Source organism: Hordeum vulgare, chromosome 6H (assembly GCF_904849725.1).
Source record: "Hordeum vulgare subsp. vulgare chromosome 6H, MorexV3_pseudomolecules_assembly, whole genome shotgun sequence".
Lineage (NCBI taxonomy): Eukaryota > Viridiplantae > Streptophyta > Magnoliopsida > Poales > Poaceae > Hordeum > Hordeum vulgare.
Genome location: NC_058523.1, coordinates 20,090,262 through 20,106,373, shown reverse-complemented (window position 1 = coordinate 20,106,373; position 16,112 = coordinate 20,090,262). Strand labels below are relative to the sequence as shown.

General features: G+C 46.0%; 1 protein-coding gene and 1 pseudogene across 1 annotated transcript; both read right to left on the bottom strand.

Moving 5' to 3' along the window:
* Window positions 1-4,597: 4,597 nt before the first annotated feature.
* Window positions 4,598-13,720, bottom strand: LOC123404943 (probable rhamnogalacturonate lyase B). The gene is made up of 8 exons (XM_045098845.1): window positions 13,589-13,720; window positions 12,316-12,437; window positions 10,799-10,885; window positions 10,567-10,683; window positions 10,014-10,473; window positions 7,678-8,025; window positions 7,195-7,610; window positions 4,598-5,224 (listed from the first exon to the last, which is right to left on the bottom strand). Exons 1-8 carry the CDS (start codon window positions 13,718-13,720, stop codon window positions 4,738-4,740), a joined length of 2,169 nt encoding a protein of 722 aa, XP_044954780.1. The 3' UTR covers window positions 4,598-4,737.
* Window positions 5,516-6,990, bottom strand: LOC123403998 (annotated as a pseudogene).
* Window positions 13,721-16,112: the final 2,392 nt, after the last annotated feature.

Sequence of the window (16,112 nt, the reverse complement as noted above, 5' to 3'; positions counted from 1 at the left end):
TGCTCGTCCATACATGTTGTTGATTTCTTTCCTAGCGTGCCTTTTCCACGCAGTCTCCCCTCATGGCGCGACTGAGGAACACCGATCGGGTTCAGGTCAGGAATAAAGTCAACACAAAATTCAATGACCTCCTCTGTTCCATAGCCCTTGACCATGCTTCCTTCTGGCCTAGCACGGTTTTTTAACATAATTCTTCAAGACTCTCGTGAACCTCTCAAAGGGGAACATATTGTGTAAGAATACAGGACCGAGAACGGAAATCTCTTGGACTAGGTGAACTATGAGGTGCGTCATAATATTGAAGAAGGTTGGTGGGAACACCAACTCGAAGCTGACAAGACATTGGACCACGTCCTTCTGTAAACTTGGTAGAGTTGCTGGATCGATTGCCTTCTGAGAAATTGCGTTGAGGAATGCACATAGCTTCACAATGGGTACTCGCACGTTTTCTGGCAGAAGCCCCCTCAATGCAATCGGAAGTAACTGGGTCATGATCACGTGGCAGTCATGAGACTTTAGGTTTTGGAACTTTTTCTCTTCTAGGATTAGTATTCCTTTTATGTTCGACGAGTAGCCAGACGGGACCTTGATACTGCTCAGGACTTGGAAAAAGATCTCCTTCTCTTCCTTGGTAAGAGCGTAGCTGGCAGGACCTTTGAAATTCTCTCGATTCATCAGGTTGTCTCGTTCGTGCATACGTTGGTGGTGCAGCCGTGCTTTTGGTGTATCTCTCGACTTCTTCCCATGCACGCCCAATAAGTTTAGCAGGTTCACGCAAATATTTTTCGTCACGTGCATCACGTCAATCGCAGAGCGAACCTCTAGGAATTTCCAATAGGGTAGTTCCTAGAATATAGATTTCTTCTTCCACATGGCTACGTGGTTGTCGGCGTCATTCGGAACAGATTGTGCGCCAGGACCCTTACCAAAGATTACTTTTATATCTTTGACCATGTCATATATATCAGTACCTTTAGGGAGGGTTGGCTTCCTCCGTGTATCTGCCTCGCCTTTGAAATGCTTTCCTTTCTTTCTTACGGGATGCCTGTCTGGAAGAAATCGACGATGCCCCGGGTACACATTCTTGCCTATATGTATACTTTCAGTCTCGCCTAAACAGTGTGTGCATGCGCTGTATCCCTTGTTTGACTGTCCTGAGATGTTACTAAGAGCGGGCCAATCATTGATGGTTACAAACAGCAACCCTCGTAGGTTAAATTCCTCCTGTTTGTACTCGTCCCACACACGTACACCTTCGTCAGCCCATAACTCTAAAAGTTCATCAACCAGTGGCCTCAGGTACACATCAATGTTGTTGCCGGGTTGCGACGGGCCTGGGATAAGCATTGGCATCATAATGAACTTACGCTTCATGCATAACCAAGGAGGAAGGTTATAGATACATAGAGTCACGGGCCAGGTGCTATGACTGCTACTCTGCTCCCCAGACGGATTCAGGCCATCTATACTTAGACCAAACCTTAAGTTTCTTGGGTCACGTGCAAAGTCCTCGTACTTATCGTCGATGTTTCTCCACTGCGACCCATCAGCGGGTTGTCTCAGCATATCGTCTTCCTTACGGTCTTCTTTGTGCCATCGCAGCAACTTGGCATGCTCTTTGTTTCGGAACAAACGTTTCAACCGTGGTATTATCGGAGCATGCCACATCACCTTGGCAGGAACCCTCTTCCTGGGGCGGTCGTCGCCCTCAACATCACCAGGGTCATCTCGCCTGATCTTATACCGAAATGCACCGCATACCGGGCAGACATTTAAATTCTCATGCTGACCGCGGTAGAGGATGCAGTCATTGATGCATGCATGTATCTTATGCACTTCCAATCCTAGAGGGCAGACAACCTTCTTTGCTTCGTACGTACTGCAGGGCAGCACGTTATCTCTTGGAAGCATCTTCTTCATTATTTTCAGCAGCTTTTCAAATCCCTTGTCAGATATTCCATTCTCTGCCTTCCATTGCAGCAATTCCAGGGTGGTGCCCAGCTTTTTCTGGCCATCTTCGCAATTTGGGTACAACAATTTTTTGTGATCTTCTAACATGCGCTCCAACTTCAACCTCTCGTTTTCACTTCCGCAATTTATCTGTTCTTCACGAATGACCTGACGAAGATCATCATCAGACTCATCAACAATGTCCTCAAGTTCAGGCTCGTCTTCCCCCATTTCAGTATCACCGTGTTCACCGAACATAGGATAGTTATCATTATCCTCTTCTTCTTCATTGTCTTCCATTACAACCCCTCTTTCTCCGTGCTTGGTCCAACAAAATAACTGGGCATGAAGCCTTCTTGCAACAGGTGGGTGTGTATGGTTCTTGAGTTAGGGAAATTCCTCTTATTCTGACATTTTTTACATGGACAAAAAATAAATCCATTCTGCCTGTTTTTCTCAGCCACATTGAGAAAACTATGCATGCCATTAAGGAATTCGGGACGACGTCGATCACTGTACATCCATTGCCGGTTCATCTGCATTATATAAATTTATCAAAAACCATTATGCTAAATCATCATGACTAAATTAATTAATTAATACAAAAAGTTCATCACACGTTAAAACCAAAGTAGCGTAGTGACCATACATATATAGTTCTCATAAAAACACACACTGAAACCAACCATAAAAACTCTCTCTAATTAATGCATTTAAAAACAACAACAAATGCGATCAAAATCGCAACAAAGGTAACAAATTGACCCGACGGCATAATGATACCAAGCCTCTTTACTAATTGCATATTTTCTAATCTTTCTAATCTTCAGACGCATTGCGTCCATCTCGCTCTTGTGACCATCGACGACACCGGCAAGAACCTTTTCCAAGGTCATCTTCTCTCTTTCAGTTTTTTCCAACCTTTCTTCAGTTTTTTTCAATCTTTCTTTCAGGCCAACATTTTCTTGTTCAACTAAGTGTAACTTCTCAACAATAGGGTCGATTGGCATTTCCGGTTCCACTACCTCCTAGATAAAAATATCTATGTCAAGTTGGTCGGCGTAATTAATTGTCATATAATCAGGAAATGAAAATATGTAGTTATAAAAGATAATATACCACATCCGAATCATAGACTGGACGAGGGCCAACGGGGACGGATATCAAAACCATGGCGCTATACATATAAAAAAAATCTTACACAATAAGAAAGTTATATACAAGTAAATATGTAAATCATACAAATCAAAATTTGTTTTGGTAAATAAAAACAATAGGCTCACCAAGGTTGTGTCGGTGACGGGGCGATCGACGGCGGTGAGGAAGGGGACAAGGCGCGCGACACTAAAAAAACCACAAATCATAATTAAATTTGAGCTCAAATTGCATATGTATACATAACAAATGATGAACTCTCTCTAGCTTAGGCATTTCATCAAACACCTAGCTAGCACAACAAAAATGAAATGAGCAAGAAAACGAGCAAAACTTGCAATACCGGAAGAGGGAATGTTGATGCTAACCGTAGGACCGATGGGTGCCAACAATCTCGACAAATGGTGGAGAAAAATGGGGATGGATTAGAGCTCCCAAGAGGAAGGAGAGAGCAAAAATGGAGTTGAGCTCGAGCTAGAAAAAAATGGAGCTAGAAAAAATGGGGTGGAATATAGGGGCGCTCGGGGAGGAAGGAGAGGAGGGCTTTAGGACCGGTTTGTGTCAAAAACCGGTGCTAAAGGGTCTGACAGCGGGACCCGCAGTTGCTGCAAAAATGAGAAAACCTTTAGCACCGGTTTGTGATACAAACCGGTTCTAAAGGGTCTGTCCACTGGGCCCCCCTCCCTGCAGCAAACGGTCCAAAAACCTTTAGGACCGGTTTGTGTTACAAACCGGTCCTAAAGGCCTTGCGGCCATTTGCTGCAGGGGGGGTCCAGTGGACAGACCCTTTAGAACCGGTTTATATCCAATCCGGGTCCAATGTGGTTGGCTCAATGCCCTGTTTTCTACTAGTGCAGGCGGCGACTGTTGTTTCGAACTCATTTTGTTTCGTGCCTCGTTGCAACAAGCCGTCTAGTGCCATGCAGCCTCTCAAAGCTATTGCAAGTCCACATGAGAAGATGACGTCTCTTGCAAATTCAGGGGAACAAGCCACCACATGAGGCGGGGCTGCAAGTTGCAAGGCAGTGGGCGGGCTGCAAAGGTATCCGCCCACGAATCAATGCAACAAGCGTTGAGCGCGGGCACTGCAAAGGTGGACAACGGTGTTGGAAGGCCAACGGCTTGCGCTCCACGCCGTCCATGCTACAATGGGCAGGATGGGGTGTTGCAAAGACATCATATGATGGTGGCTGGATACGTGCTGCTGCAAGTAGTGTGGCAAGCTGCGACGACCATGGTCGACACTGCTGTGAGCTGTAAGAGACACCCAGGCATGAAAAATATTGTAAAGCTCAATGCCGATGCTGCAAGCTAGCCGCCAGGATGGAACCATGTCGGTGGCTCATGGTTTCTTTGCGCAAGCGGGGTGGAAGGCGGGGGATTTGTAGGGAGCAAGCGTAGGACAAGGCGAGCTCCCTATTTTTTTTTCGATGGTAAAATGCGAGGAAGGAGAGACGAGCTAGGGATCAATCGAATGGCTCATGTTCCTCGCACCACACAACTGTCTCAGATCGGTCGGCCGACCGCTAACGCTGGTCTAACATTTTGATTTCCCTTTCCTTCTAGTACAATTGCACGAGAAAAACAAAAAGGAAAAGAGAAAGCATGATAGATCCAAGGACTTGGACCGTATCACTTGCTTAACAGGAAGTATACCAACGTTGGCAGCACGAGAAGCCAACGATTTTGCGGGCCAGGAGGCAATATTTTGCCTAGACCAGCACTATTTGTCACGCCAGAATAATCCCAACCAGAGGGCCCTTCTAGCCGGATGTAATCGTACATGACTCCCACGAACACGCTGAGCGCCCTCGCCTGCGTGATGCTGATTGTGTTCTCCCCTTGCACGAGCAGGCGCCCGTCGATCGGGAACTCGAAGCTCCACCACCTGCCGTGCTCGCCGTGCCGCGCGATCGCGTTGTCGTCGCCGAACACGGGCGTCACCAACACTCCTCCAGTCGACCCCTGCGCCGTCGCCCCGTTCACCTGCACCTTCAGCTTGGACATATGCGCCGCCGCGAGGGCGATGCGCAGCGTGTAGGTGCCGCCGGCGGCGACGCGAGGCAGGTTGAACCGGATCCGCCGCGTCGTCGGTGCGTTCTCGCCGTTGCCCGTCTTCCTGCACCGTCACAAGTTAACGACTATTTTATACTCCCTTCATTCCAAAATTATTGTTTTAGCTTTGTCTAGAAATGAATGTATCTAAATAATAAAATTTGACTAGATACATTCGTATCTAAACAAATATAAGACAAAAATTTTAGGACGGAGGGAGTATTTGACAAAGGGAACGTGTCAGCTCAATTAGGGTTCGTCAGTTGAGCATCAATGGGGCACCGTCACAAGTTAACAACTGTTTTGTGTGGTATAAAGGGAGTAAATTGTCAAAAACTATCACAATTCACGCAACCATGTTCAGTAGCTACCACAATACGATTTTATACGAAAAACTATCAAAATCTTCCTAATCAGTGGCAAAAAACTACCAAAAGTTTTAACTGTCCGATTTAGCTCTTTTAACCGTTTTTCTGACAAGTCTGGCCCACATGGCCCCGCGCATTTCATCGAACAACTTCAGCGCCACCTTCTGCGCCGTGACGGTGGTCACCTCCTTGGCCTTCTGCGCCGCATGCGTGCCGGTCGACAGCGTCACGTCTTTGATTTTCACCGCCGCCTGTTGCGTGTACTCGGCCGTCGTCTTGCCGGCCGCCAGTGCGGCGTCCTTGGGTTTCTCCGCAGCCGTCTTGACGTACTCCACGGCCGCCCCGCCGGTGGAGGCAGTCACGTCCTTGCCCTTCACCGCAGCCTGCTGCGTCTACTCGGCCGTCGTCTTGCCGGCCGCCAGAGCCGCCTCCCTCGCCTTCTCGGCGGCCGCCTTGGCGTACTCCGCGGCCGTCCCGCCGGTGCTCACCGTGACCTCATTCGCCTTTGCTGCGGCCTGTTTGGAGTACTCGGCGGCGGTAGCCGTAGCCTCCTGCGTCCCTTCCGCTCCTTGTGGCCCGTGCCATGCCCACGGCCCTCCTCCTACTTCGTGGGGTGCTGCTTCTCGGCGCCCCAATACGATGCCATCATGCCCCCTGCCGGCGCGTTGGTGCCGCGCGCGGCACTCTCTTTGCCCTGCTTGTCGTGGGCCCCGCGCGTGACCGCCGTCGAGTCCTTGTGCTCCTTGTGGCCCGTGCCATGCCCACGGCCCTCCTCCAGCGTCGCGCCGTGCTGCAACTCGGTGCCCCGAGACGACGCCGTGGTGCCGCCCGCCAGCGCGTTGGCGCCGTGGCCGGCGCGCGGCCCTGGTGGGCGCCCTCGTGAATGGCTTTGTGCTCCTGGTAGGAGACCACCGTGGCGCCAGGCGCCTGGGTGATGGTCACCACCCCCTGGCACCACCTCCGCCGCCGTGCTGCAGGTTCTGGTTGTACCGCTCCTGGGCGGCACGGATGGCGTCCGCGGAGTGCTGCTGCGCCTCTGCGCGGAACTTGCCGATCTCCTCCAGGCTGCCGCCGCCTTGGCCTTCCTCCCGTTTCTAGGCGGCGTCCTTCCGGCTCTGCTGCTGCGACGCCATTGTCAGTGGCTTCTTGAGTGGCAGGCTTAGTCGACCGACTGTGTTCTCAGAAAGCTGGTGCGTGGAGCTTGGACTGGATGTGGTCAGTGGCTTGGATCGCCTGTTCGTTGCTGGACCGCGGCGACGCCAGCTTATAATGCTGCCGTTGAGCGGCCGGTGGAGGTCGACGCGGCGTACGGAGCCTGACACGGCGACACGTGCGAGTCGGAGAGGACGTCGGGGACTGCGAAAAGCGGCGGGGTTTCATCGGGCACGAAGGAACTGAGCGGCGAGAGGACACAAGCTATTCGATGAAATGCGCGGGGCCATGCTGGCACCTGACATGTGGGCCAACCTTACCAGAAAAACGATTAAAAGAGTTAAATCGGACAGTTAAAACTTTTGGTAGTTTTTTACCATTGATTAGAAAGATTTTGATAGTTTTTCGCACAAAATCGTTTTGTGGTAGCTACTGGATACGTTTCCGTTGTGATAGTTTTTGGTAATTTATTCGGTATAAAGGGGACGCGTCAGGTCAGGGTTCAGTTGGGCACCTTGTGACATGCGCGAAGAACCAGTCCTTGGAGTGGTTGCTCACGCCGACGGTGAAGACGGGGTCGCCGGCGGGGTACAGCTCCGAGTAGCGCTCCCACAGCCCGTACTGCCTGTACCTGTCCCTGGCGACAAACAGCTTGCTGAGGTACCTGGGGTTGGGTTCAGGGATGAAGAACTCGGCGGCGCTCCGGTCCGGCACGCCGATCTCCCACAGCGTCGGCCCCGATCGCAGTGGTTCGAACACGAGGTCCCCGAGGGCAACGGCGTCGCCGGGCACCACCGTCACCGGAGCCGTGCGCATGTAGTCGCCGAGGACCCCCGGGACCCAGGCGTAGAGGTTGTACTCCCCTGCCCGGACGTTGCCAATGGCGAACGTGCCGTCGGTCGCCGACGCCCTCGTCCAGAACTGGTAGCCCTGAAGCATATATATGACAAGTTGGCAGATCGAAAATGTATCGTGGAATATGTGCGTGCCGACGTACCTTGCTCTCCGTCGCCCATGAGCCGGGCTGACCCGGAGCGGCGAGGCCGACGCAGGCCAGCCGGGCGGGCACGTCCACACCGGCACCCGTGTACCTGTCTCTGACCAGCAACCTGCCGGTGACGAAGCCCCTCTCGCCTGCCTTGTGGAAGTCCGGCGACTCCGGGAAGCTGTACGGCCATTTGCTCGCCTCCACCTCTGCCTGTGCCTTGGCGTCCTCCCACAACGGTCCGTGCTGTGGGTTGGAGTTGAGGTAGATGAACACCGGCCCCATGACCTTCTTCCAGTGCTCGCCGGCCTCGATCTTCGCCATCATGTCGTTCCCGATGTAATGAGTCCCCATGAACATCTGTCATTTCACACCAAACAGTTGGATTTCGACTACGTATTCCCTTCTCTACGTCTCAAAACAAATGACTTAACTTAACACAACTTTGTATTAGAGTTAGTATAAGGTTAAGATATTTATTTTAAGACACGGGAAGTAGAACACAAGAAATCCACTCAAAAAAAAGTAGAACACAAGAAATAAAGAAGGAATGAAGAATCCTCACTGCAAATTCAATATGCGGATGATACTCTCCTCTTTCTAGAGGATTCTTATGAGAAGACAAAGAATTTTAAGTGGATTTTATCCTCCTTCGAGAGTTTCTCGGGGTATGAAAATCAATTTTCATAAAAGTGACCTCATCACTGTTAATATAGATGACGAGAGGGCGAACTTCTTTGCCCAGATTTTCTGCTGTAACCTAGGTTCCTTTTCCATTAAATATGTGGGAGTGCCTCTGCACTATGACAAGTTAAAGAGGAAAGATTTACAGCCGTTAATTAACAGAATTATTAAGAGTATTTCTGGTTGGCTGGATAGATACTGGACTTATAAAGGCAAAATAATCCGATGGCAGTGATGAAGTTTCCCAAATGGGCAATTAATGCTATTAATTTCTAAATGGCACACTTTCTATGGGGTAAATGGGAGACCGGCATAAGTACCATTTAGCCCATTGGGGTTGGTGTCCAGAAAAAAAAAACTTTAGAGGTTTGGGGATACCCAATGTGAGGGAATATAATATGGCCCTTCTAGCTTCGTGGGGAAAAAGATTCTTTGATAATAACAATAGTAATTGGAAGAAGTTAATTGCTTATAAATATAATGTGTATAGCTCAGATATATTATGGTACAGACAACAGGCAGGCTCCTCCTTTTGAAAGAGTGTTTCTTGGGTTTTACAAGTTGCGAGAAACTTTTATTCCTGGAAAATTGGTAATGGTAATAATATTATTTTTGACATGATACTTGGACTGGGGACTGTCCCCTCAAAGTCAGTTTTTGGGAGCTATTTGAAATCTGCAACCAACAAGAATGCACGGTATTCCGGGTTTGGGATGGGATAAATCTTAAACTCTCCTTTAGACGGTGCATAGATCATAGGGTTATGGCAAGCTAGGAAAAAGTTATTGAGCATATTAAAAACTTCCCATTGTCAGATTCTCAAGATCTACCTGTTTGGCTCCTAGAGCATAGTGGCAAATATTCAGTGAAATTCTTTTATATGTGCATTAACTTTGATGGTTTGATTTCTCTTTTTGGAGATACTTTATGGAAAACTTTATGTCCTCAAAATATTCATGTGTTTCCGTGGTTGTGTTTATTAAACAAAATTCTAACTAGGGATAATGTGGCTAAACGAAAAACAGTGGATGATCTATCATGTTTGTTTTATAATGAAGCTGAATCCATTCAACACTTGTTCTTTGAATGTATTAATGCTGGTAGTATTTGGTCAGTCATATCAGAGTGGTTTAATATTCATAGAATCCAATGTTTTAATGATGTCTCTTCCTTGTTAAAGTTAAACAAAAAAAGGCTTGTGCTTAATTTGATAATTGTTGTCTTTTTATGGAGTATATGGAGATTGAGAAATAAATTATGTTTCCGGGGACGCACATGGAGAGGACTGAGCTGCGACCTTGTCAAGCTAAAAGGAATTTTGCAGCAATGATTGGTACTCTGCGACACTGCACAAGCTGACACACTGAAGCAATTCGTTCTGCTGCTGGAGAAGCACCGGAGGAAACTCATGCGAATAGCGTTTATGTAGCTGTTGGTCGTTTCAGCCCCAGCCTACCAGACATGTCCTTCGTGTTGTGTCCGGTCTGGGTGCCTTTCGGTTTTTTTAGTTGGTGGAGTTCGTTTGAGCTGTAGTTTGAATGTTGACCGCTTCATTTCAATAAAATGGGACAGGGGACCCCTTTCTTTCAAAAAAGAAAAAAAATCCTCACTGCAAACAGTTGGATTATGGGTCTGAAACGAAAGAAAGAATGAAGAACACTCACAGTCAACGAGGTGGGACCGGTGTGGGAGGTGAGCTCGCGCTTGAGGGGGCCGCCGCTCTTGAACTCGTTGCTAGGGGTGACCACCCAGAACCCCACGGGCACCCGATCGCCGCCGCCGCCACCACCACCGGCGCCGGCGATCCAGCCGTGGACACGGTTGTCCTTGTTGTCCATGGAGTACTGGTACTTGTCATCGACCTCCCCCGCGAACTGCGGCTCCGACGGGTTCACGAGCAGCACGGCCTCCTTGTACGCCAGCGGCACGGCACGGGGCGCGTCCCGGTCGGCCGGCCCCGGCATGTACCTCTGGATGCCGTCCGAGACCGCCATGTAGTTGAACGTCGTGGGGTCGAGCTTGAAGACGAGCCGGGCCTCCGAGACGTCGATGGCTGGCCAGTCGCCGGCGTGCTCGAAGATGGCGTAGCAGTAGAACCCGGAGCCGCCTCTCAGCATCACCAGCCTGCATCATGGTTCATGCATGACATGATGGACATCAAGCTCGACTTGGAAATCATGACGTCCATGAACTGGGATCGTGGAGTGGTGCGCGCACCTCTTGTCGACGTTGAGCGGGACGCTGTTGAGGCGTGATGGATCGTAGGTGCTCATGAAGGAGAGCTCCACTTGCTCCTCGCTCGCAGACACCACCCTCAACTCTGTACCGTCCAACCTGGGAGAGAAATCAAAATAGTTAAATTTGCCTGAACTCTTTTACGTTAAACACAAGGTGTCATTTTTGTCTCAGAACAAAAAACACAAGGTGTAAAATTTGCCTGCAAAGTTACTGGCAGTGAGGAACTGAGGATATGTACATGTCGTTCATGCCCCTCGGATAATCCGATCCTGAAAAGTTCCATACTACATCCCAATACCTGCAAATTTTCAGATATAAAATCATGATTCAAATTACTAGCGAACTCCTAGTTAGTAGGCTTTTAGAATACATTTTTAAGTTGGATTCACAGAATAAGCTGGGTAAGAAGCAACTCATTTTGGCAGACACACATAAGCTCAGAGAATGGTGAGTTTTTGGGTGATGCTAGGTTTTCGCCCCATAGCCTTGTGTTCCTGATGACAGGCGCAAGGCGGTGGGTTTCCTAGCATTGCTCGGAGCTCGCTTCTCTCTCTTTCCCTTTTCTCTTTCTGATCTCGGAACAAAACTGTGTATTTCCGTTATGCATATAATGGAAAGGGGAGAAGCCCGGTTCTAAAAACATAAGCTCAGAGAACTGGCCCTTAGAAGTGGCTAACAAAGGCGGTAGCATTTGGCACTGGAAAAATGTCTACTATATATTTTGACATATCTGTAAAATAATAATACAACAACAAATTCGTACATGTATATGAAAAATATTCACAAATTTTAAAAATACTCATGAATTTTAAAAGAAATGATCATTAGTTTAACAAAATATTGGTGATTTTGTAAATGTGATTATATAATTCTAATTCATATGGCTTTAACAATTGATTACATTTGAAAACATATAGCAAAAGTGTTTGAGAATACAAAAAAAGTTTGTCGGTTTACAAAAAAGTTTAGGAATTTTTAAAATTGATTGATATTTTTTCAAAAATGTTTAGGGGTGTTTTAAAAAACTTGTGCATGAATTTCGAAAAATTGTCATTTATTTCAAAAATAAGAAAAAGGAAAAAATACAAAAAAGAAGGAAAAAGGAAACATCAATATCCAAATAGAGTTCGGTAGGACCAGCAGGTCATTTATGTCTTGAAGCCCCAAAGTTTATTGGTTTATTGGTTGGTATTGCAACACTTTCTGACAAGCTGCGATCCCCTCATCTTGAAGGCGTCACCGTGAAGCATGGAGTACCATGGTCTTTGTTGGATTGTATGTCCGGTGGATTTTAATTTTAACCCCCCCCCCCATAGGATACCGCTAAAATAAAACAAAAAGTTGGTGCGAGTTAGTTTTAATGGTGATCATGGCATTTTTTTTTCATTTTCTTTCAATTTTGTAAACTGCTTTTGTTAGTCCTTGATGTACGTTATCTTTCACAATTTTTGTGCATCCGAGAATAAAAAGGGATTGGAGATTAACCTTCCTTTAGAAAAGTATATACTCCCACTTATAAGTCGTGACTAAGCATCAATATTTTTTACCTCTTTTCGTTGCTCGACGAAGTAGTAAATCAAAACTGGTAAACAAATTAATTAATCATAAAACATGAGGTTTTGTGTCGTTGTGACTCAGAGACGCCTAAGAAATCCTTCTCTCTTTATCTACAACCAGGCATACATACTGATAGATAGGACATATATACCCGCAAAAAAAAAGACATACCCGCCTGATATCTCGTTGTTGTTGAAGTAGAGGAGGTTACTCTCGTCGACATAGCGGATGCCGACGATCTGGCCCTGCGGTTTGGACACCGCCACCTGCACCATGCCGTTGTCTACCACCACCTATTATATCATGCAAACCATTACATTATATTTACATTATCTGCATGTGAAAATGTATATTACTCTGATGACCGCAAAGAATTGTGCTAGATTCACACATCTGTTTTTCTTTATGTTTGCTAGGAAAGTAGCATGCATCTTTTTATTACACTCAGATGGGTCGACGCCGGTAAATTCATGAAAAGGATGCACATGTTTTTTGTTGTTGGACTGATACTATATGTCCGTCCATTTGGGTATAGGGGAAAGGGCCGTGTAACATCCACAGTAACCAGCAATCCCGATTGGGTAAAGATGTTCCAATTGCCTTTTGCATACACACGACTAAGCAAGGCATGGTATATTTTAGATGATAAATTATGTACTCCTTAAAAAATATCCTATAATTTTTGCCTCAAGCCAAACGGTGTAATGTTTGACAGTTTACAGAAAAAACTAGCGAGAAACTGGAATGAAACGTTGATATCGCTTAATGCCCAATAAAATATTATATCTATTTAGTATTATACTGCCTCCGTCCCAAAATTCTTGTCTTATGTTTGTTTAGAAATGAATGTATCTAAATACCAAAACATGACTAGATACATTCATATCAAGACAGATCTAAGACAAGAGTAGTTGTTAATGAATTTTCTGTCAAAAATGATCAACCTTTACCATTTGACTTGTGACAGAATTTATAAGCATTTTTTTATTGGAGACGGAGTGGGTACTTCCTAATTGTAATAGTAGCATTTTGGCTTCTGATTTGTCTATCTGTACTTCCCTAGTATATATTTCTTCCTTTTCCTGTGTATAAAGTACTCCCTCCGTATTTTTAGAGATTTTACTATAGACTACGTACAGAGCAAAATGAATGAGTCTATATTCTAAAAATATGTTTATATACATCTGTACGTAGTTTATGGTGAAATCTCTAAAATGTCTTATATTTAGGAATAGAGAGAGTAGTTTGCATGGAAAATATGATGACATGTAAATTTAAAGAAATTATGACCGTTTTGCGACACCAATCTCCAAACGTCTTATATTCGTTTATAGAAGAGAAGAGAGTAGTGCATTAAAAAACTCCTCTAAATATGTACTTACTACATCAAAAAGCAGTCGCAAGTAAGAAAAAACAGTCAAGAAGGAGCAGGCAGAGCGCGCACCTGGTGTTGATCTTGGTGCAGCTTAACGCCAGCGCCGAGGGACCCTAGCGCCGCCGCGCGGGCCACGGGCTGCAGCTGCAACGCCGCCGCAATGACAGGGAGCAGGAACGCCATGACCGCCCACGTCGACATCGCCGTGCATGCGATGCCGCCGGAGGTCGATCTCTGCAATGAAGCTTGTCGTGGATGGATCCTTGCCGCATATATAAGACCATCTCTGATTCTCTAGCGTGGGAGAAAAGAGATCCGAAGCTCTCTCGGAGGAGCCGATTCATTACGTCGGAACCAAGAAGCGAACCAACACCTTGCTTCGGCTCCAACGACTTGAATAATGCCTTTACCAAGCGGGACGGGGAGACGATTGTTTTGACCCTGCAAAAGCGTTTTCGATGTGACACCTTAATGTAGCTAGACAGCAATGGATGACGGATCTGATGTGATCTCTACCGATCCTAAAATGGTGATCCGGATTGTTTTTTTTAAGGGGGGAATGGATGCTTGCACCAAAGGATTTTTTTATAATATACTCCCTCCGTTCAAAAATATTTGTCGGAGGAATGGATGTATCTAGATACATTTTAGTTCTAGATACACCAATGGATTTTATTTTGTTTTTTGAGGAGGGGGAATGGATGCTTGCACCAAAGGTTTTTTCATAATATATATAGGAATGCTCGTTAAAGTTTTCACGAAAACCTAGACTTGAGTTATAAACTCATGAAATAATTCTTTGGAAGTTCGAGCGCGTCCCTGTCCTTACTTTTTTATAATGATCAAGTACTACCTTTTTTCTTAAAAAAACTTCACAATTTTTTCTTTATGTCTCCAAATGTTGTTCTGCGGCGCTAGTCCTGCGGGGCCTTAGCACAACGACTTTTCGATCGTCTACTACAATAAGTTTTGTCTGGCTCTGGTGAGGAAGGGGTGATGACGGCGGCGCGTCGTCGGTTCGCTTTAGTGCTTGTAGCCGTCAATAGGTGGTCTATGAATCTGGATGTAATTTTTATTATCTCTCGTGTTCGTTATACTACCATGTTCAAGATGAATATATCGGATGTTTTCTCGCAAAAAAATGCTTGTTTTCGACGATTCTTGTGTTTTGATGTAAAATTCGACGAGGCTTGTCATTCCAATCATGTGTTTATTTTTCTTTTATAAGTTATGTGAAAGTCCTAGATGACCTAGCTAGTATTATTTTCTCATCAGAGGAAGACATTTTTTTTCTACCACTCAAAAGAAAAAGGAAGATAAAAGGGAGCTGGTGTTCCTCACAGGAGGACGTTGTGCGGACGTGCGTTCCCTCAGAAAGGCTCAAGCGAGCAACCGGAGTTTTTCTCAGCGTTCACTCAAAAAGACTCTCGCATGGAACATTTTAGGAATTGTCGTGACATAACAGAGATTGGCCATCATACAACAGACAGATTTGTCATGCCGAAAGGAAATGATTGCCATGCTATAGAAGAAAAATGGTCACACTAGATCACAGCGAAGCATATAGCAGATTGAATTTCCATACATACTTTCAGCAATTTGCCATGCTACATAATAACTGGATGTCATGCGACACACATGCCCATTTCCTCGGGAGGAGTGGCGAATGTAGCGTGATAGTAGAGGGTAGGTTTAAATCCTTAATTTACTAAGCCTAATTAACAAATACATCGAAATTATTGCATGTAAAGCACCTTAATGTATTTTTTTTTTAGAAAAGAGCACCTTAATGTAATTGTCATATGGTATATTTAATTGAAATAGGATTTTGAAGGGTAGGCTTCAGCCTATTAAAGCCTACCTACCAGAATCACCACTGCTCGGGAGGGTGTATCGGAGCAATTTTTTTGATTCGATTGAGTCGCTCCTCAGGAGTGTGCATGGGAGCGAACGCTGCACCCACTATGATTGCCACATGTCTCCTATCTGAAATTCACGTGCGGAATTGGACGTATCAGAGAGTGTTCATTCAAAAACTCTCCCAATGAACGTCGGCTATATACACTTCCACAACATAATTGGGTCGCATAAAACTGCGAGGATTCTCTCGGAAACAACTGCGAGGAAAGTTCAAATAAATGCGTCTTGTGTCAAGTGGCTATCTAATATAATTGTCATAAGTCACTAGAAGCCTGATTAACTAGCTCTGTTTGGACCTATTTTCTAGAAAAAATGAGGAATATGTATTACTATTCTCCAGCCTTAGCATCTAGATGATGCATCCATCCAAAAATATAAGAAGCAGAGTGCATAAAAGAGATCAAAAAAGGCAAATGATTGCAATAAATAAAATGCCTACAAACACCAATGGTATTGTCCAATGCGCTTCAATGGGAGGTTACGGTCGTTCACTGGAGCCAGGGGTGACAGTGGAAAGTGGTAACGACAATAGAGCAGTGCGTTGGGGAAAGCAACAATGGCGATAAGGAGAAGTAACAACGGTCGGCGGTGGAAACCCTACGGCAGCGAGACAGGAGAACAAGGAGGGAGTCAGTTGGGAGAGTTCCCGACGTTTCATGCACTTGTGGGTCAT

Coding starts and splice junctions, on each gene's coding strand:
- LOC123404943 (XM_045098845.1), bottom strand. CDS start 13,720: ATGTCGACGTGGGCGGTCATGGCGTTCCTGCTCCCTGTCATTGCGGCG. Junction 10,886..12,315: donor AACAACGAGATATCAGGCGG/GTATGTCTTTTT, acceptor GAAAATTTGCAG/GTATTGGGATGTAGTATGGA. Junction 8,026..10,013: donor CCGGTCCCACCTCGTTGACT/GTGAGTGTTCTT, acceptor GTGAAATGACAG/ATGTTCATGGGGACTCATTA.